We start from the raw sequence: 17,081 nt of genomic DNA on the forward strand, positions 1-17,081 counted from the left end.
TAACAAACAAACCCAAAGTTTAGCATTACAAACCAAATATTCTTAACACAGGGTGTCCGCGGGGTCTTAAAAAGTATTAAAAGTTGATAAATCAATTTAGCGAAAATTAAGGCTATTAAAAAGTATTCAACGGCATTTTCCAAGGTATTAAGAAGGTCCACAGCAACGACAACATGAAACACCCTTTAATTTACTGAAACAACATGTCGGGAAACCCCCTGCTGGTGGACTACCTGAGAGATATACAGCAGGAGAACACGCCGTCCACCGCGGAGAATAAACAGAAGGGCAACCATGACAACCATGCTCCGGGGTCTTCTTCGCTGCCTTTGGTGTATTTTGTGGCGGCAGCAGCGCCACTTACAGGCCTGGCATATGTACTACAGCGTTTCCAGCATTTCCAACGGTCTGGTGTAAACGGACACGTTAATGAATATAATGCGTGTGAACTGAAGACTTTTTTGCGTTTGCGTATGCGTTTTACTGTATGCGTCCTCGTGGGGCCGGGGTCTAAGCCAAACTATATCCGGTCACAGAGATCTGCTATTTTAAAGTAACACATATCGACCCTAAATATAGTCTATATTAAGAACGAGAAAAGTCTTAACATATATATTGGTTTTTTTAAACATATGACAAATGTGTGAGGGTGATGACGTCAGAGCATCGTCCTATGTGCCGGGCTTAGCCCCGGACAGCCCCAGCCCAATTTAACCCCTGGGTATTTGTGAGGGAGCTCCTATATGGCATTACCCCGCTGAAGCTCACCAAAGTTTCATAGTTCAAAGTTTTGTCAATTGTTTTGTTCATCGGTCAAATAGTGGTTTGAATGGTTTCTGATGGTTTTACTGGAATGAAAGAGCACAGAGTCCAGAAGCAACAAAGCAGCAGACTGCATTAAACCTGACCTTCACAGAGAGGTTGAAGTTCATGTGGAGAGGAGGCTTCAGTAGTCTGTCTGCACTCTGTTTAGTTGTGCCATCTTACAATCAATATAGTAAATGTGAGGTAAAGTGTGTCGCCAAGGTAACCGGTTAGAACTCGAAGTTGCGATGGTCTTAAAATGTATGGAAAGGGTCTTAAAAAAGGTCTTTAAAAGTATTAAATTTGACTTCAGGATTCCTGCATATACCCTGTAACAACGTCACTGCCCAAAACATGATTGATGCTGACACCTTAACATAAGTTACATAACATTGACCTTACATTTACACATCATAGTTTGAATGATCTGAGAAATCTAAATTCCACATCAAATCCGGATATGATTCGCAATCAAACATCTGATTTGTGAAAAAGATGTATGTGCAAGAAGAGATGAAGTCATGATTGAACATCAGCTCCACGTGTCAGCGCTCAGGAAGGTCACTTAAGAATACATGGTCAGCTGAAGCCACTGGAAAGAGAGACAGAGAAACAAATTAGCTTAAATGGGGTTTCATTTTGGTAGTTACTCACAGTACACATTGTGACTAAAGACCCAAGACACATTCAACTGTTTTGTAATGCATGGTCGATTTTGTGGATGTAGTATGTTGTCGTATTTCATTTGCGCCTTATAGTGAGGAGTAGTCTCAAATGTTTGTTCTTAATAAATGGACAGAATTTTAGAAACCCTTGTAAGTGTTATCTAATCCAACATAGAAGTACCTCAGACTGCAATATGTTTAAAAGCTCTTCAAACTATTACTCTTAAAACATGAATGCCCTTCCTCACATGCATGACTCTCAAAGAACATGTTTGTAGAACTGTACGCAACGACATACAGTATAAATGGCAAAAGACACAGAATATCATGTTGTAAAGAACACAAACAGGCTTACCTCCAGGACATTGAGCTTTATTACTCCATCTCCGTCTTTGTCAAAGGCGTCAAAAGCTCCTGCACAAGACGCAACAAGTCAGTCTTTATTTAACTCTTAATACAACGTACAGTGATGCAAGGCTGCAGGTACCGGCTTACATAATTGAAATGTGGCCCTGCAAAGATTGTGTAAAAGTGTAAAATATTCAGAGGAAATAAATGAAAGGTGAGAGTGTGGTGTTACTTACTGAACATGCCCTCTAGTCTCACGAAGCAGCAGATGTAACTGTCGAAGTCGATGTTGAGGTGTTCGTCTGCGTAGCGCATGGCTATGATGTCATACAGCTGTTTGTTCAGGTGGAACCCTGCATGGGAGGGACACTCAGATTAGTCAATAGTTTATTTCCAGTTTCAACAGAACGGCAATTATGGGATGTTATTTCTGACAAAAGCTGAGAAAAATAGAATCCTTGCAATTTTATTTGGTTATGAATTGAAAGATGTGAAGTGTAGTCTACAACATTTACATTTTAATTTAGAGACCACAATTGATGTAGTTATATATTTTTATTTTCAAAGCCTAAATATAAGGTAGTATAAAATCTGTAATTTTCAATGACATTTTTTTGCAATTATCCTTATGGTTTATTGGATGTTTAGTACACATTTCAACCCAATCCAGTGAATATTAAATCATTGTTGAGGCTTATAATAGAAAAGCTGAATCACAATCCTAAATAAAATGGGAAACATTTTTTTTCTAAAGATGAAATCCATGAACTGACATGAAATTAAGTGAACTGGGATATCTTGTGAGTTGCCGTTGTTAATACTTAAATAAATATATTTGTTTATTGTTAAACATTTCTTTTTTGAAGCTGTGCTCACCTGCATCATTAACAGCGTTCCTCATCTCAAAACTGCTGATGGAGCAAGATTTGTCTTTATCGTATTTTCTGAAGATCAGCTGGAGACACACGAGGAGACGGACAGTCAGTTGTTTGTTTTAAAATAAGCAGAAGATATAGAAAGATGAAAACGGTCCCACCTGCCACTCCTTGATCTTTTTCCACAAGTGTTTGAACTCCTGCAGGTTCAGCTTCCCCGTACCATCAGTCTGAGAGAGGTCGGTTATGGAAAACCAACGGAGCCAGTAAGGATTTTAGATCGTAGAGATAAAATAGGGCTGAAACATGTGTACTTTTTTTACACTCAACATTCTATTTAACATATCAAATTAATATTATATTAATTTGATATATTATATCTATAAACCATATCCTCAATTTGAATATACCTCCCTTTTAAAAACGGGCACATGCCTGCCTCCCTGTGTGTTGCAAGCAGAAAAGCAAACCGTTTTTTGACTGCCAAAAGATATGGATTTAAGCAGAATATTTAGTTGGATAAAACATCTGAATTGCTTTGAAAACTCTGGAAAAGTTGTTAATTTAAGTCAGAAACAATCCTGCACGGATACCATTGGAATCTAATTCTAGTATCAGCATAATAATACACTGAACAAAAATATAAATGCAACACTTTTGTTTTTGCTCCCATTTTTCATGAGATGAACTCAAAGATCTAAAACATTTTCTATATACACAAAATAACCATTTCTCTCAAATATTGTTCACAAATCTGAAAAAATCTGTGATAGTGAGCACTTCTCCTTTGCCGAGATAATCCATCCCACCTCACAGGTGTGGCATATCAAGATGCTGATTAGACAGCATGATTATTGCACAGGTGTGCCTTAGGCTGGCCACAATAAAAGGCCACTCTGAAACGTGCAGTTTTGCTTTATTGGGGGGGGTCTGGGGGGGTCCGAAAACCAGTCAGTATCTGGTGTGACCACCATTTGCCTCACACAGTGAAACACATCTCCTTCGCATAGAGTTGATCAGGTTGTTGATTGTGGCCTGTGGAATGTTGGTCCACTCCTCTTCAATGGCTGTGCCAAGTTGCTGGATATTGGCAGGAACTGGAACACGCCGTCGTATACGCCGATCCAGAGCATCCCAAACATGCTCAATGGGTGACATGTCCGGTGAGTATGCTGGCCATGCAAGAACTGGGATGTTTTCAGCCTCCAGGAATTGTGTACAGATCCTTGCAACATGGGGCCGTGCATTATCATGCTGCAACATGAGGTGATGGTCGTGGATGAATGGCACAACAATGGGCCTCAGGATCTCGTCACGGTATCTCTGTGCATTCACAATGCCATCAATAAAATGCACCTGTGTTCGTCGGCCATAACATACTCCTGCCCATACCATAACCCCACCACCACCATGGGCCACTCGATTCACAACATTGACATCAGAAAACCGCTCACCCCCACGACGCCACACACGCTGTCTGCCATCTGCCCTGAACAGTGAAAACCGGGATTCATCCGTGAAGAGATCACCTCTCCAACGTGCCAGACGCCATCGAATGTGAGCATTTGCCCACTCAAGTCGGTGACGACGACGAACCGGAGTCAGGTCGAGACCCCGATGAGGACGACGAGCATGCAGATGAGCTTCCCTGAGACGGTTTCTGACAGTTTGTGCAGAAATTCTTTGGTTATGCAAACCGATTGTTGCAGCAGCTGTCCGAGTGGCTGGTCTCAGACGATCTTGGAGGTGAACATGCTGGATGTGGAGGTCCTGGGCTGGTGTGGTTACACGTGGTCTGCGGTTGTGAGGCCGGTTGGATGTACAGCCAAATTCTCTGAAACGCCTTTGGAGACGGCTTATGGTAGAGAAATGAACATTCAATTCACGGGCAACAGCTCTGGTGGACATTCCTGCTGTCAGCATGCCAATTGCACGCTCCCTCAAAACTTGTGACATCTGTGGCATTGTGCTGTGTGATAAAACTGAACATTTTAGAGTGGCCTTTTATTGTGGCCAGCCCTACTTTTGAATTGCTCAAGCAAGATAAGCTCCTGCAGATCTTCCAGAGCTTTTACTTGTGAGGAAACGCACCAACGGTTCAAACTAGTGGTTATATCACGAGCAAACTCCATGTGTGACTGCTTCTCTTTTCTGAGTAGCCTAAAGCGCTGTCGATATGCTTCAGGTACTAACTCAAATGCCTGAAGTACAGCAGCTTTCACCAACTGGTAATTGCTACTGTCTTCAGCAGTCATGGCAGTGAAAGCCTCCTGGGCCTTTCCAGTGAAGACACACTGAAGCAGAAGGGTGCGCTCAACATCAGACCAGTCTCGTGCCTCTGCTAGACGCTCAAATAACAAAGAAAATGTCTGGGTCCTTTTCGTTGAACCTCGGAACTATCCGCAAACTAACAGCAATATCGCTTGATTTGCAGGAACCTGACCTACAGTCTCTGCAGCTCTCCTGGTCTCAGATGGAAGCTTACCTTCACTCATCAGCTCCAATCTATAGCGCTCCAAGTCTAGTTTTTGTCTAACCTGAACCATCTCCGCTTCCTGAAGACGGGCATTTTGTCTCAACTGTTCTTTAAATGACAGTCCAACCCCAAGTCCAGACAGGACTGGAACCACACCTGAAACATTACCTGACTCAATTGACTGTTGGGAGGCAGGCCCCAGAAATACAGACAACACTTTTTTCCACTAACTGTGCCTTTATTTCTACCAACAACTCTATTCAACTTTGTGGGAAGTTCAAGACCGTAATGGTCAGCCACTCTCAAAAGCTGATCTTTTTTATAAGTACCCAACAAATCCTCATTTGGGGACTCAACAAAATCTTCAATCGAAGCCATTTAACCGTTTACCGACCAAGGCAAGGTTTTTCCAGCAGTAACTGATAGTGAAAGACAGTTTTACATATGGAGACCCCACTCCTCTGGCTAACTACCTTACCAAATGCTTACTGACTCACTCACCTCTAGTCTTCGTGTAGAATTGTGGGAGGATTTTAAGCACAAAAGCCCAGTGACCCGGTTAATTCTCAGCAATTGAAAATCACCTAGGCAGTCATGGAGTGCACCCGAGCAAATGCTCTAGCCACTTACTACACAAAAACAACAAACAAAAAAAGGTTCAATGGAGACAGCTTGTGTCTCTCATTGCTTATACCTAACAGGAATAAGGGTTCCAAACATTTGACAGCCTTTAACACAAAACAGCAATACCGGAAAACATAGCTTGCTTGGACAGAAACACAACTGTGAGTAAGACCAGTTACTTAGACAGAGTAAGATCAACCTGACCTATTTTCCCCTACAAAACTCAGAGTCAACCAACAAGCTGTGTGAACACTCCCCGACTGAAATAGGTCACCATGTCCTTTAAGCAGCACCGGAAATTATCCCGGACGAGCCCCCACTTGTTACAACCTGACCTAAGGCTGGAACAAATAGGGAGGCCACAGAGTTGAATGCCAAATATCTGTTTATTTAACAGGTTATAGAAAAACACCTCTGATGAATAGTGTACATAAGAATCAGACTGTCAGTAGTGTGAGCAGTGTGTGGGTGTGTGGAAGGGTGTTGTAGCATGTTGGAGGGTGCATCAAACCTAACACAGGCTGTAGGCTGAGGTTGCTGCAGCATGCCGGAATCAGAGAGTGATCCTTGCAGCTGGGCAACTTTTATACCTTCTTGAGGCTCCGTCTATAGATGGGCGGGCACAAACAGGACGACACTCCCAGTACCTGCCAGAGGACAGCAAGGCAGGGAGCACAGCCAGGCAGAAGGGGGGAGGGGTCGTCACACTGTTGAATCAGCATCTTGATATGCCACACACCTGTGAGGTGGGATGGATTATCTCGGCAAAGGAGAAGTGCTCACTATCACAGATGTTTTCAGATTTGTGAACAATATTTGAGAGAAATGGTTATTTTGTGTATATAGAAAATGTTTTAGATCTTTGAGTTCATCTCATGAAAAATGGGAGCAAAAACAAAAGTGTTGCGTTTATATTTTTGTTCAGTGTATTAGTGAAGCCTATCATCTTGAAATGTAACCGTGCAGAAATGTTGTGTTTAAACAGAATGAATAGGCCTACAAAAAATAGATGACAATGAATGCTGATTTACAGATGTGAATGTCAAAATTATAAATAAGGATTACATTTTTACATTTTTACTACTGATAAATGACTTTTTTGACTTTGCTATACTAGAGTATACAGGTAACATAGTTTCCATGTTCTACCACTGGGTGGCTCAATGGAGTAACTGAGGATGTTCAATAACTAGAGGAGTTCAAACCAATAAATAACCACCTTATCTGTTGTGAGCTCTGTATAAACTCTGGTGGTTTCAGCTGAAAGGATACATCCATCAAGGCGATCATACTCCGACATGTCTCAAGGCTGAAACCCTCTGTCTTTATGTCATTATCTGTAGAAAGGAAGGCTCGGTATGATTGATCACATGACACACAATGCACAATAATGACTCAAATCAACCAGTGTATTCACGTTTAGAGAGCACGTTCTTCATGACCGTCTTGAGTTCGTTGGCGCAGATCTGCATGTCCTGATAGAGGGAGGGACAATTTGTTTCATGTATTAATATAAATATAAATTGTAAATCCAAGTCTTGCCTGTTTTATCCTTCTTGTAGCCTACTCACATCTCCAGCAATCTTTTGGTAAATGGCTCTGAACTGTTTTTCCTCCTCAGTCTCCTCCTCTTCTTCGAGTAGATTTATCTGAGGGCCACGTGAGAAAGAAGTACATTTCGTAAGATGATAAGGGTCCAATATCTCATCGCCATATTCAATCTGCTTTAGTTTGCTCATGACAGAACAGCAAACAATCATAACACAACAGTAAAGACACACAAAAACAACTAAAGACACATACTACCAATAAGTAATAAAACCTACACCGTAAATGTAACATTCATTCGTGGATATTGACAGTCAAATAGGAATGTCTTTTGCAAAATAAGAATGAACATGATTTTTGGCCCAAATATGTAGTTACTGTGAGGTGGTTTTGGTGTAAATTGGAAAAGGTTTGACTACCTCCATGTGCTGGATAAGGACATTACTGAATATAACAGAACAGTAGAGCAATGTAGTTTTTCAGAGATGATTTGACCAGATTCTTAAATAAATATTGCACAAATAGGACTACTTTTCCTGTCGATAACTTTTAAGTTCTCAGTCATCTTGAAACATTAAATGATGTGTTTAATGTGTGCCTGTTGCTCTATATATAACACTACATTTATGACGTTTGAGCTCTGGATGCTTTCCCGTAGCACAGGAAAGCCACCCATTGGATAAACATAAACAACTCGGCCCGTCTAACCTGAGGCCTCACAGGGAAACAGGTGCAGCGGAGACACTTGAGATCATTGGCCCCACTCTCAATTGCTTAATTCTCAAAGGGGTTATTTGACCTGGTCGAGAGCGCATGTCAGAGCCGTCAGTCTCCAGAAATGAGTAACTACCAGCTCTGAGCTGTGTGTCTGCAGTGTCAACGTTTGTGTCCTAAAATCAGGAGATTACCTTTGGCTTCTTCTTCTTCTTCTTCTCTCCCCGAATGCCGTCATGCTCGATTTCTTTGTTGGCTTTTGCTCTGTCTGACACAAATACAATAGGCTGGCATGGGCAACGGCATTAGTTAGTAAGAGGAGAGACGGGTTAAAAAAAGACAAACAGAAACAGAAAAGAGAGAGTTATTTATAGTTATTCCACTGGTTTTATTCTATATATGCGATAATGGCACAAACTACCAACATTTAAAAAGCAGGCATAATGGAGAGTAGCAGGAGTGAAGCAGTGGATGAAGCAGAGTGTAAAGAGCCATCGAGCAATGCTTTTTGACACATGCATGCATTACCTTCTCCTTCTTTTTCGTGTCTTGCTGATGACCAATGACACAAGGAAGGACAGAAGGATGACATGAGATGAAAAGGAGGAAAACACTTATCATGACAGTTGTTTTGGGGGGAAACAATGAGTAGAGTGTGAATTGGGAGATGACAATTAGTTTGAGAAAACAATGTTGATTAAATAGGTGTTACACAGTTGGGGTTTAGAAAATATGAAATGCAAACTGATATTTCAGTGTGTTTCGAGCAGTAGGCCTCTGCACTGCACTATTTTGTTTCATATATTTAACCTTTTAAAAAGGAAGTAGGAAAGGATGGTTTATTTGGGAATAAATGTTGCTTTGAGAAGATGGGAGCTTGTGTATTTTTCTTAATAACTTAATAATAAAATATCATCTCTATCCTATCCTCAATTTGTTTTACGTCTGATTCTCTTTCAATTTAAATTTCTTATAAAGTTAAAACAAATTCAAGTGTGTTGCAAAAGAAAGTATCCGCTTCAAACATATTTTATATACCGTGTCCTCTAATAAAATATCGATCCCAACATATAAACTTGCCCCTAGAAGTGATTAAAACCATGTCAGAATAATTAGACATAAAAAGGAACCTACTCTTTGGTTTTTAACCTTTTCACCACTGAAATCACCACTGTCAGAATTATCAAGACATATCTACAACCCCACTACTTATTCAAACAATTTGCGAACCTGTGTTTTGTCCATCCCGACGTTATCCTCCTCCCTGTGAGGAAAAACAAACACATTAGGATTCCTTTTAGTTCTTGAATGACCTTTCACTTGAATACCTTATATTTGCAATTGTCAACAATCCCCAAAATATGCCACCCTGAGTGATACTTACTCTGTAATGCTCTGCTTCTCAGAGAAGACCCTGAGGATGAACTCCCCCTCCTGATGGGCTTCAAAGGTGGTGGGGACGATGACGTACTCTCCTGGAGGAAGATGGATGCGCTCCGTCACCTCCCGCAGGTTAATGTAGGTCTTACATTTAGCTTTGGAAGCGTTGTACAGGAAGAAGTCCTTCTGCAGGTGTTGATTCTGTCCAAGCATCTATGGAAGGAGATATATCAGATGGTGGGATGGGACTAAACTCTTCAAATAAGAAAAGCAGTCAAAACAGAAAAGGTATTAACGGAAATGGATCATTCAAAAAGAGGGAATTGAGACAAAAATTATCAAAGATCCTGCATTTAGGATTGAAAGTATGAAATACATTAAATTAATAATTACTAGCTCAATAAAGGATACATTCAATTAAAATTAAGAACTACAATGGATGAAACAAGCAGTTTGACTGGCCTCTGGGAAATAGGAAGGGCCTTTTCACTATTTTATAACTTTTTGTTGACTAAACGGTTAAATAATCAAATAAATAAGTTACTTTAAGTCAGTGTTGTAAATTATTATAAAGTAGTTTGGCTTGTGATGTCACGTGTACATTAAGGTTTCACAAGAGCTATATACTGCTTATCTACGACATGAACTGCTAACCCAAGCACACACAGACTCAAATCTCTGGAAATGCAGGCCGATACTGTGGACATCATCAAACTAACGTCCTCTTTCAGGATGGCCGTACCTCCTTGGGCACCTGCAGAGACAAAGAAGAAGATATTGAACCCACTGAATGCACATCAGCTTATCCAGTGGTTTTGTTTTTTTGTGATCAGTACCTCGTAGATGGAAAATCCGATGGTGAAGAACTTGGCCCCTTGGTGGCGCTGCATCCTGCGACCTTTCTGCATCAGAGCCACGACCACGGTGCAGGCCGCCTGGTGGTCCTCGGGGTCGTCGTCCTCCTCGGACAGCTGCAACCGATACTGAGGGTTCGTCCAGAAAGTGTCTGTGAAACACAACAAGTATATTCCCATTTACAAGTGGTCACATGACAGCAGTGACAACACAAGATCCAGGTGGGAAAGATATTGATCTTTCTTACACTGCTTAGTTGAATACTCGATTCTGATTGGTCAAGTCAGACGGCGCGCTATGCATGGGGACCCCTTGAGGGGGGTTACCATACATGTCGTTGCAGTTAATTAAAGGGTGTTTCATGTTGTCGTTGCTGTGGACCTTCTTAATCTACCTTCTTTGGGGGCCCCCTTCTGGTCCGGGGCCCCAAGCAGTTGCCTGGTGCACCCCTGGAACACGGTATGGGCTGTGCAGTGTTTAGGGCGTTTTATTGGAAGAGAAACTGTGTACTGACTTGGAAAGTTACAGAAAACTTCAATCAGTGCTGTCGTTAATTCCAGCCGTTAGTTTTTAGCAGTACGATCATTTTTAAGTCAATAAAATAATTAAAAATATTATTAGCAGTCAAGTTGTTCGATTATTTAGCATGTGGCCATGTAATAAGCGGGAACATGTGTAGTGAGGCGGCCATTCTTTTTTTTAAAACCAACCCCAACGCCCAATTTATTGGCTTTAAGAGGAATATTTTGGAAATATCGAGGCCTACTTTTGTTGTTCCTGCAGCCGCCGGCAGAGCTGCCGCGCACCCAGCGACCCTCGTTGACCGACACTGTCCAACTGGTCCTCTCCTCACACTGCAAGGTGTCGGGAGTCAGGTTACACATCTCCAGCTTTGTGAAGTTCTTCTTGAATTCATCAAAAGCCATCCTAGAGGTCGAACAGACAAAAGGAAGTTCTTTAGAGTTCGATATGATGAAAATGGAAACAACTTTGCCCTTTTTCTTGTCTTTACAGCCAGTGTGGCTTGAAAAAAGTAAAGTGCTGAGGGTTCAGATTTGATTTGAGCTAGATGCTAACATGCTAATGGAAAGAACTAATATCATCCATTCATTTGTACAGTGTAAAGTTATGATTTTAATATACATTTTTATAACTTGCAAGAAATGTGTGTGCGTCTGTTTATTAAGATTACAGTCAATAAATGGCAAAAGGCTTGAATGTGAAAAACTGTGGTTTTACTCACCAGAACTCACTCTCCTCTACAGTTTGTTTTTTTAGGTTTTCCTTGTCAGCCGTGGAAATGGTCGACCATTCCTTTGAACTGGAAAACAAATGTAATACACAACAAGAATAAGCCATAATACATCAGAATAATTAGCAGATAATAATTTGCAAATGTTACAGTTAAATAAAGGTTCCCATGTCCCAGATATAATCTCACTTTGCACTCCATGGTCCTTTCCACAGCACCCAGCCCCAGGGATTGCGTAAGCGAATCAGGTGAATCTTGGTATCCTTTGCCACCTCGTCACACTAGAAACAACATTTTATCGGTCAGCACCATTTTAAAGGCCTTCATACCAAGAATATCTAATCTGCATTCACAGCATAGTGGGTGGACATTATACTTCACCTCTGCCAGGCCTATGATGGAGTAAGCGTGACCTTTAACCAGACCCTGTTCAGTCCGAGACTCCATCTCAGCGGCTGAAGTAATCTGAAAGATACACAAGTCAGAGAACAAAACTCATTGGACATGGATAAGTACATGCTGTTAAAACATCATTTTAATACAGTAATTTATTCTGGATTTGATTTCAAAGTTTAAAAATATTGATACAATTACTTTGAACTTACTTTTAGCCTCTCATAATTTGGGAAAGCACTCTATATAAATGCTAATTTGTGAAAATAAATGTATCTGCATTTTTTTTATAGGGTTCCTCCAACTCTGATTTGTTACCTGGCCGGCTCTGTTGTGATTGGTCAAACTGCTTGGCGATGTCCCACCTCTTAGCCTATCACGTATAATGTGTTGGAGCGCTAGCCAATGGAAGTGCGAGTGTTACATGGTGATGTCACTGTGTTATGGAAATAAACAAATGTGTCCAATTGCGGTGACGGGGGGAAAAACCTATATGACACACTACAGGAAAAGGAAAACCACGAAATTGATTTTCATAATTCAGTCAGTTGTGTTGTTGCATCTTGCTTTGGTGTCCCTGTAATGTTTGAGTGACGTTTCTCTGTTTCCTGTGCACTTATTTCCCATACTTTCCTCACCACTCACATCTATGGAGCAGCCCATCAGCGAGCCCCTGTCCAGCGCCTTCCTCATGATGCTGTAGAGATCTTTGGGGGCTTCAGACAACTCAAAGAACTCTGTAACCCCTCCGGTGAAATCCTCCATGGCCTCCAAAGTGTTGCCCCCTTTAAGGGCTTCATACGATCCGTGCAACCTGAGAGAGAGAGAGATTAATCATTCTGCTCACTGTACATCTGTTCTTTACGAGCTTTGGATTTTTTTACAGAGTCTGCAGCAAATTTGGGAAACATGAGGACAGAGCAGTGATGTGCCAAGTAACTGTCGCTACTCTGCAGAAAGGTATAGACCTTAATGGGACATTTAGGTGAAATTGTTATCTTAAAACTTGTTTCGTTTGAAATTGGTTGAAGAAATATTATGACAGCAGGGTGAGAGGTCAGTGGTTTCACGTGTTGATCATCTTGTTTGACAGATTTTCTGAAAAGAAAACCTGAACTCTACTGAAAGAATTAACATTATTAAGATATAACGTTGAAGCTGCACGACTCTTTCACTTTGCAGGGAAAGCTGATAGACCGCACTCACTTGGCATAAGCTTTTTCCAGAAGAGCGCTCCAGAACTCATTCTTCCTGAAAGATTTGGTGAAGACCAGTTGGTTGTTGCAGGTGGGGATACGGTCGTCCACCACCACATCGACCCATTCTCCATAACGCCACAACTGAGTAAAAGAAAAGAACAGATTCAAGACAAAGTCAATGAAGAGACCGATCCATCTCCCGCCATCTCTTAGCAAAGGTAAACTAAAATGTGTGAGATGTAACATGTAAAACACTTCATTAAAACAACGTTTGGGTCATGTTACTGCTGTCAATTGTAATCTAATTTGATCAACTTTTATTTGTTTTTTATTTGAATACGTAAATATGTGTTGGTAATTTTTCGAATTTTCTTACTTTGAATATGCTGTGTTTTTATTATCTTAAAATGAAGGACCATGAAGGAAATTAGCATTCAAGCTATATTGTGTTTTGATGTTTAACCTCAAAACACAAAATAAACCTATGCAAAATAATTCAGTGTAATAAGTTTATGTTTTGCACATCATGTCTTGTCCCTGGATTAAATGTGTTGATTTTTTTTTTTTTATTTAAACTTTATCTTCTGTCAGAAGATGAAAGCTCAGGTGCTTTTTACACATTGGGTCAAAAACCCATTTAAAACCTGGAAATGGAAGATGCCGGCGTAGTTTTCGGTGAAGCTCTGGTCGGGAGGGATCACTCTGTACAGCAGCTTCTCGTTCACAGTGAGGCAGGCGATGGCAGCGAGCAGCCAGCAGTCACCTGTCAACAGAAGATTTAAGAGCTGCAGAAACACTTGAGGTACAACTTCATAAAGCAACATCAGTGAGGTGACTAAATTAGGGCTCAATCTCACGGTCATTTCAGCTGCAGTGTTCCAGGCTCCAGTTTCTACCCATGTTTAAACTGTAATGTATATTGTATAGATATTGTATTTTCCTAAATGGCTGAGACACAATTGACTTTTTGCACAACTTTTTCTTAAACATCCATCCAAAATGAGGTGAATGTGTTCTTTCTTTCTCCCTTCGCTCTTGCTCTTCAATTCTTGTTTCTGAACATGTAGGCTTAACTAAGGAAAACAAATGTGTGTGCCCCATAGAGAGGCTGAGATCAGTGTGATGGGCTATTTTATGCATCAAGTGCTTTTCTTCCACTTGTTTGAAAGCAGAAATTGTTTAAGAGTTACCTAATGTTCCTTGACAGATGTCTGTCCTGTTGGCTCCATCTACAATGAACTGGGGGTCGTCACATATTTCCTGTCATGGAAAAGAAAAGCAAGTGTTAAAAAGTATTTCTGAGCGCCAGACTTTTTTTGTCATGCATTTCAAAAGCCTAAATATATATATATATATATATATATATATATATCAAATATTTATAACATGGGAAAATATAATTGTTTTGGTGTGTTTTTAGTCTGATATCCAAATTAAGATGTCTTGCAATATAACATGCACTCTTTATGGTAATAATAGAACATATAGTTTAAACTAGTTAATTATGCCTTTAACAAAGCTGGGTATAATACTTTACATAATGTTATATTCATTGAAATTTGTCGGATGACAGGTCAGATTGCTTTTTTTATTATACTTGGATAGCTTGAGATCCTGATTCAAACCAAAATGTTGCAAATTCTTTATTGATTTTGAGGTGTTGAATCAGGTAAAACATTCAAACTTATTGTAAGTCGCTTTGGATAAAAGCGTCAGCTAAATGCAATGTAATGTAATAATGTAATGTAATTAAAGGAGTACTTCTAAATCAGGCAGAGCTAGTGTTTTTGCTGCCTGATTTTGCACCCCTTCTGTAGGCAATTAACTCTGGGCCTATCAGGTGGAATATTAAACTCTGCAACAATTTAAAAACTGTATTTGCAATGATCGACAACATGAGGACCCTGAAACTGAGAGTGAGTTGGAGAAATTGCTCTGGCTACATTCGCTGCATATTCAGGAGGAAGCAGCTGCTGGAGGTCTGCTGGTCGCGACCTCTTTAGTGATAACGTTGTGCTGCGTGCATAGGTGCCCCCAGATCATAAATACAAACCTGTCAAAACCAAGTGTCTGACTGCTTGTGGTCCTACTGGAAATGATTCATCATGCACCTTATTTTTAGACACCAATTAGGGATGTTATGGTTGACTCAACATTTGCCTTCAGTATAAATACAGTTAGAATTTTTTTAGAGCACATTGTTTGATTTTATGTTGGAAGATTACATGGTATCCTGTAGATTGTCACCAAATGATGAAAAGAATAAGAAGGAAAACATATTTATGCCACACAAATTATTCTTATATTCAATGCCGTTATTTCTTGTGTAATGTTGGATAGGAATTAGGCCTCAATTAGGACATTTTCAAATGAAGCATTTAGAGAATAAATCACCCTCTCATGCACACAATTTATGAAGAGGCATCCCAAGCCAAGAAAATGGGAATCGTTTTACTTAAAGAGCTTTTGAAACTACTTTTGATTAACCAAAAAACACACAAAACTTGAGCAAAAAAAAACGTTTAGCACTTTTAAACTCCCGAAATATCAAAATTGCTCAGTTTTCATGGGTTATAAAACAAGATAATAACAAAAAGGATAGAGATAAGAAATCAAATTCTAATCAGGGGGGTTTCCAGCAGGGACTCTTTCCCTCATCAACGATTCACCATAACTAAGGCTGTGAAAATGCCACCTCATGTTTCCGAATTTAGAGCGTGCTCTACTGTTGACCCCCTGAAGGGAATCATGTATCACCAATTTAAACGGTAAGGCAAAAAACAACTTACATCACTAACCATTCATCACTAATCACTAAGCAATCAAGCAACATAAGTGTTAAGTATTATGTTAAGGTTTGGGTCATTTGTTGTGTCTGCATTCACGTTACTGTTTGGATCTGTGTCAGTGTGTTAGGTACCATGGACATTTTTTATAGAAGACTTAAGACATGTCTTTTTAGCCTGGCTTTTAATTAAGGTATGGTTTGTGTTGTCTCATTCATCTATCATTACCTCATTTTATTGTCCGTTGTTTAGTTTACTTTTGTTGAAAATGTATTAAATCTGCTATATACTGTAGATAGCTTTGACTGGTTGATGTGACTGTTCAAGTGTGCATATAAAAGTAGCCCTGACAGTCACTGCAGGACTTTTGGCAGAATGAATAAAGCTGCTGCTATCTCAATCAGAAAAATATGAAACTCTAAAGCCAGCATTGAGTTCCCACATGTTTCCCAGCACTGTGTGACACTCAGCTGTCTGAGAAAGTAGAAGGTGACAACCCAGAGCTATGCATCCGCATGCAGCCACATGACACCCCAGCCATGTGTTGTGGTGGAAGTGGTGAGATACACAGGGATTCAGAAAACATCTCTCCCAACAAAGTTTTATATTAAGAGCCTGACTAAAGTCTGGCACTCACCGAGGGACGTTTCCACTCAATCTTCATGGTGGGTTTGTGACTGTAAAAGAGTGAGGAGTCATTTGCAGGAAACAGGGGGTCTTCAAACACCACCTTCTTCTTCACGTATTTGTCTCGAAGTTCCAAAAAGGTCTTTAATCGCGTGGCATCCTTGACAGCCTCGTTTCGGCTCAGAATGGCAGAGTAGATGGAGTTAGTTCCAGCAGGAGGGTAGGCAGCTTTCTCATCGGGCCCAGATGATGCTTCAGCTTCATAAAGCACTTTCACCTGTATATCTTCAACAACAGGCTCTCTATGTTGCTCGTCCCCCATCTTGTCAGTAAAGGCCAGTTCCTGTTTTTCAAAATCAGTTTATAAAGTGCAAAAAAACACTGGCAGTAACAGAGCATGGACTTGCAAAACAGCCCAAGGAGACTTCCTGTGTCCTCCCTGACTCGCCTAACTCTGATGATCACTTCTAGTTCCTTATTTTGCTGAAAAAGGTTGTCACTGCTCATGTACACTCACCACTTTCACTCCACCAGC

The 17,081-nt window shown here is 40.5% G+C and overlaps 1 protein-coding gene across 2 annotated transcripts; it reads right to left on the reverse strand.

Annotated features, from left to right (window-relative positions):
- Positions 1-170: 170 nt before the first annotated feature.
- On the reverse strand, positions 171-17,081 carry capn3b (calpain 3b). 2 transcript variants are annotated; one of them, XM_034076086.2, is made up of 23 exons: positions 16,557-17,081; positions 14,324-14,393; positions 13,778-13,896; positions 13,141-13,274; positions 12,580-12,748; positions 11,923-12,006; positions 11,731-11,822; positions 11,533-11,610; positions 11,056-11,216; positions 10,271-10,440; positions 10,177-10,188; positions 9,439-9,647; positions 9,285-9,318; positions 8,583-8,606; positions 8,249-8,341; positions 7,364-7,441; positions 7,210-7,267; positions 7,065-7,129; positions 2,854-2,922; positions 2,694-2,772; positions 2,054-2,170; positions 1,825-1,883; positions 171-1,396 (listed from the first exon to the last, which is right to left on the reverse strand). In XM_034076086.2, exons 1-23 carry the CDS (start codon positions 16,866-16,868, stop codon positions 1,370-1,372), a joined length of 2,313 nt encoding a protein of 770 aa, XP_033931977.1. In that variant the 5' UTR covers positions 16,869-17,081; the 3' UTR covers positions 171-1,369. The 2 variants fall into 2 exon arrangements, with proteins under 2 accessions (XP_033931977.1, XP_033931979.1); XM_034076088.2 differs by lacking the exon at positions 8,583-8,606.

This window comes from Pseudochaenichthys georgianus, chromosome 24 (assembly GCF_902827115.2).
Source record: "Pseudochaenichthys georgianus chromosome 24, fPseGeo1.2, whole genome shotgun sequence".
NCBI classification, from domain to species: domain Eukaryota; kingdom Metazoa; phylum Chordata; class Actinopteri; order Perciformes; family Channichthyidae; genus Pseudochaenichthys; species Pseudochaenichthys georgianus.